The 4,626-nt window shown below is 37.5% G+C and overlaps 1 protein-coding gene across 1 annotated transcript; it reads right to left on the bottom strand.

The window, feature by feature from the left end:
* Nucleotides 1-1,400: 1,400 nt before the first annotated feature.
* Nucleotides 1,401-2,884, bottom strand: LOC110899081. Its single transcript, XM_022145955.2, has one exon. It carries the CDS (start codon nt 2,798-2,800, stop codon nt 1,589-1,591), a length of 1,212 nt encoding a protein of 403 aa, XP_022001647.1. The 5' UTR covers nt 2,801-2,884; the 3' UTR covers nt 1,401-1,588.
* Nucleotides 2,885-4,626: the final 1,742 nt, after the last annotated feature.

Raw genomic sequence — 4,626 nt, forward strand, 5'->3', positions numbered from 1 at the left:
GCGAGCATTTGGTGTTTTGCAGAAAAGGTGACGCATTTGGAGCATGCCATGTCGATTGTATGAAAAAAATCAAATAAACTCGTGCATCATTCTAACACAACATGATTTTAGAGGATGAAGGGCGGGAAATAGTTGAATATTATCCTGAAAAGACCGAATCAAATAACGAAGACACTAGTGACGAATAGATAACGCAAAACCAAAATCTGATCGAGACACTAGTGACGAACAGATAACGCAAAACCTCCACCCCCCCCCCCCCCCCACATTATTTTTTGTGTGGACTAGTGGAGCCTACAAGTGCCACATGTCAACCCAAGTCCCCAACACCCCTCGTCCTACACCAACACGGATCTTTTCACACCAATCTTAAAGGCGGACCAAACTAGCTGTTTGGACCAGAAAACATACACCTACTCCGGTTGAGCACACTGAAATCGGTTTCATGAGGATTGGCAAGCTATGATAAAGACAAGTTAAACTAAATTTAAGAAAAAAAAATTATTTCAAAAGTTTATCTACTATTTCAGACTTCATGTTTTGTACATATAAAAAATTGTATTATATTATCATTGTAAATCCACAATAAAAGAAGTATATAACTTCAAAAAATCCACAGTAAAAGAAATTTATAACTTCATTTTTTTTTAATTAGTACATAATATCTATATGTATATATTTAACTTTAAAAATTATTTTATCAGGTTATCTGGTTCTTAAAATTTCCCAATCAACGACTTGTTAAAGCAATCGTTCGATATCCGGTTTGATTTTAAAATCATTCATTTTCTTTAAAATACATTAGTTTTAGCCGACGGAGCGTTGCCAAGAAAAGCTGTCACCGGCACCGGCATCTTATTGCTGAGCTGTTTTATACATAAACTGTCATCCTCATTTCACATACTGCAACATTAATTATATTTTATTTTATTTTAACCAAAAACCACCCTTTAATCATTTATACTTTACACAATCCCATGTTCAAACTATTATATTTATCTTTAATCAGATTCCTTTACCGACAACAAAATATTTCGATTCAGTTAAGTATTTAGTTTTCTCCAGACATGAATCATTTCATTATTGCATCCAACAAAATAATAATAATAATATTTAAAGATGCCAATAATCTCTAGTTCAAGTGGTGTTTGGTTTAAATTTCTTTTGAGGGATGTAGGTTTAACTTTCACTTGATGCAAAGTGAGGTACTGGATCATTGAGACCCAGGAAAACTTGGGTTGAATTTTTAAGCCAAACCGGGGTAATTTCACCATCGTGCCTACAGGCGGATGGGTTACCGGGTTTTCCCTGAAATTGATGGTGGACTAGGGTTACTCTTGGAGTACTCCGTTTGTGTCTGAGAGTGCTCGGGATTGATTCGATTACCCGTTAAAAAAAAATACTTAGAAGTTTGTGAAGAATCTGATTCTACCATTAGAAATTAGCTGCAAAGTAATCAACAAAAATAGATACACTATTCTACACCTAGATGCCTAATGCAGTAATGCTAGCCTACGCTAATAACTAATTAACACCATTGATTGATTGATCGAAAACGATGAACAGTAACGTCATATCAAATGTTCGGTTACCGATTACGAACAGATCCGCCATTGTTGCTGCTCGAAAGTTCTCGTTGCTTCTGCTGTGAAGAAAATATCGGAAATCCAAACACACTACCGGATTTTGAACACACCGGTACGTTTAGCACCGGTGTGACTCGTACATTTGCTGAGTATGATCTCTCCATTCCTCTGTGTTTGAATCTAGGTCCGCCATTGAAGCTGCTAGGACTGCTGGAACTCCGTTCCAAGCTATGGAAAACTATTTTTCCAGATGAATTCATTCGCGGACTGTCAACAGACACTCCACGAGTGGATTCTGATGAACGACGGCTCGTGCTGCGGCTGACACGAGCAGTTGTTTGTCGTTGCTGAATTGTTGATTGTAACTTGGTTTTCACTAGTCGTGTTTTCGGACGAGTGTTAAAGTTTAGGTTAAGTTTATTAGGTCTATCCAAATCGAGAGATAGACGAGGAAGATCGTCTAGCTCGTGACCAGAAGATGAAGACGAAAGCGACGGACGCGAAGAAACAGATACCGATTCGGCGTCTGTTTCTTTAAGTAACGGTAAATTGATAAACGAATCGCTTGAAGATCTTGAACTTCTATTGAGCAACTGCCTTATTGAAGATCTGTTAACACCGGTTGCTTTATTGGAATCAACCTTGTTAACAACATTATTGCTGTTTTGATGAAGCTTACGGAAACCTAGAAGCTCTTTCCACCGGCTGGAACACCTCGGTGCTCGAGGAGAAAACAAGTACGGATCAGCAGCAAACGCATCGTCCGTACTTCTCCGGCGAGAGCACGGCGTATCAGTATCACCGGAAACAATTTCTGTTGATGACGTGGCAGGTTGATTAACAACTGACAGCTGTAACGGAACAAGTTTACCGTCGGAAAACAGTTCATCTGCCGGTAGCATCATAACCGAACCGTCAAGTCTGAACTCAAATCCGTCAAACTCGTTCGGATCTTCATCTTTCGTCAGATCTGATAACTTTTTTACCTGTTCTTCACGTCTGGAGTCGGTATCTGATAGCTCGGATACATCTGAACGGTTCTTCTTCGGAGAAGAAGCACACTTGGTTTTGGATTTGGATTTTGATTTAGAAACATCTTCTTCACGGCTAATGGAGAGTCTGTGAGTGAACCAGCTGTATGAAGAGTACTTCTGCGAGCATTCTAGCATATTATCTGGTGATATTCCGATTCTATTCAGGCAAGCTGAAGCCATAAGAAGAAGTTAAAAACCTTGTTGATTCAGTGGTGGAATATTGAAAGTGGAAATTGATGGTGGACTGGATAGCTAGGGTTTAGTGGTGGCAAGTGATATAAATAAGGAAGAAGATGAAGTGGGGGCCGCGGGGGATGACGTGGCACTAAGGGCTCTGCATAATAAGTCCAAAAAAGGGAGTGTGAGAATTAAAAAAAAAATTTGAAAAGTATTAAAAAATGGTGTTTTGTTGGAAAGGAAGGTACATGGAAAGTATCTGGAGCCAATTTACTTCAATTCTCCCACATGGATATTCTGTCTCCTCAATTTATTTTTATTGTTATTATTTTACAAATTTATTTCAAATAACTATTTACATATTTATACTTACGGAAATTTCTTATAAGAACAAAAATTTGAAATTAATCAACTTTGTAATAGGTATAATTTTTAATCATATATTTTTGGTCATTAAAGAAACGAATGGTTATCTGTATTATAATTATAATATAATGATAACTTTCATAATATAAAAAGAAGTATCAAGTATGGCATGTCCCCCTCAATCTCAATCCTTATCCCTTCTTAACCTCCCACTTTAGAAGGCATGTCCCCCTCAATCTCAATCCTTATCTCTTCTTAACCTCCCACTTTTGAAAAGACTTATCCCTTCTTAACCTCTAACCTCCCACTTTTGAATGACATGAAAATAATTAAAGATTATAAAAACTTTTTGTATATCTAATTATTTTGGGTAAATTACACTTTTCGTCCTTTAAGTTTATACCGGATTGCAACGGATAGTCTTTAACTTCAATAATTACATTCATAATCCTTTATTTGCAAAACTTATTACACCCTAGGTCCTTTGTTATTAATCAGGTTAAAATTTTCAGTTAAATATGAAATATACTCTACATAAGGGCAATTTTGTCCTTTAACCTATCTAAGGACTACTTCTGTCATTGGTCTTGCACTTCATAAAAATCTAATCTATCACAAGTGCTATCATCAACCAACCCAGATCTTGATAACCACGCCTCTCTTACTCTCTCTAACACACTTTCCCTCTGATCTTAAACAACAAACCAAAACCAAATTCAACGATTCAACACAAAAGACGAGAAATCAAATCAAATGTTTGTAAAAAATGCATCGAAAAGAGCATCTAAGAGATCGGTACCGGTGCTGCAAGAGGTAGGAGGATCTTTCTGAAGATCCTTGAGCTCCTTCAAGATCCGCTTCGAAGCCATCGCTCAATGAAACCATAAATTTGAGCAAACAGAAACCTAACGAAAGTTAGATGACGTTTTGCGAAAAGGAGAATTAAGTTAAATGATGTTTAGTTTGGATATTACATGAAAGATTTGGAGATTTGGGAAATTTGGGTTTGGTTTAATGTAACAACTGCCACTAAAATCAATAATTAGGACGATAATTAGCCAATAAGAAAACCCTAATTGAGACACCCAAGTAATTCTGCACTAACCCTAAAATTTTCAGAATGATCGGAATCAGGATCAGGGCCCCTAAAACTCGAGGGGGGCAAACCCTAGTTGATAATTATCTAAATTAAAACGTTGCTTGGTTTTAATTGGCTGAAATCTTGAGTCACCAAGGCTAGTCCCGAGCTAGGCAGCCTATAAATTAGACTGCTTAGCTTACGGACCGTAAAGGTTCGGGCTTACGGTCCGTAAGGGAGCCTCAAAACTTGCTATAAATAGCCGACATTGGCACTCACCTGTAGAAGTTAAAACGACGTAAAGTTGCTGTCTGTACGTCGAGTTAAGGCTATTATACCACAATAAACACACACACGATCACGAGGTGCTGCCGCAATCAGGGTA

Source organism: Helianthus annuus, chromosome 13 (assembly GCF_002127325.2).
Source record: "Helianthus annuus cultivar XRQ/B chromosome 13, HanXRQr2.0-SUNRISE, whole genome shotgun sequence".
Lineage (NCBI taxonomy): Eukaryota > Viridiplantae > Streptophyta > Magnoliopsida > Asterales > Asteraceae > Helianthus > Helianthus annuus.

Bases quoted from the DNA above. Each gene is read 5' to 3' on its own strand.
- LOC110899081 (XM_022145955.2), bottom strand. From the start codon at position 2,800: ATGGCTTCAGCTTGCCTGAATAGAATCGGAATATCACCAGATAATATG.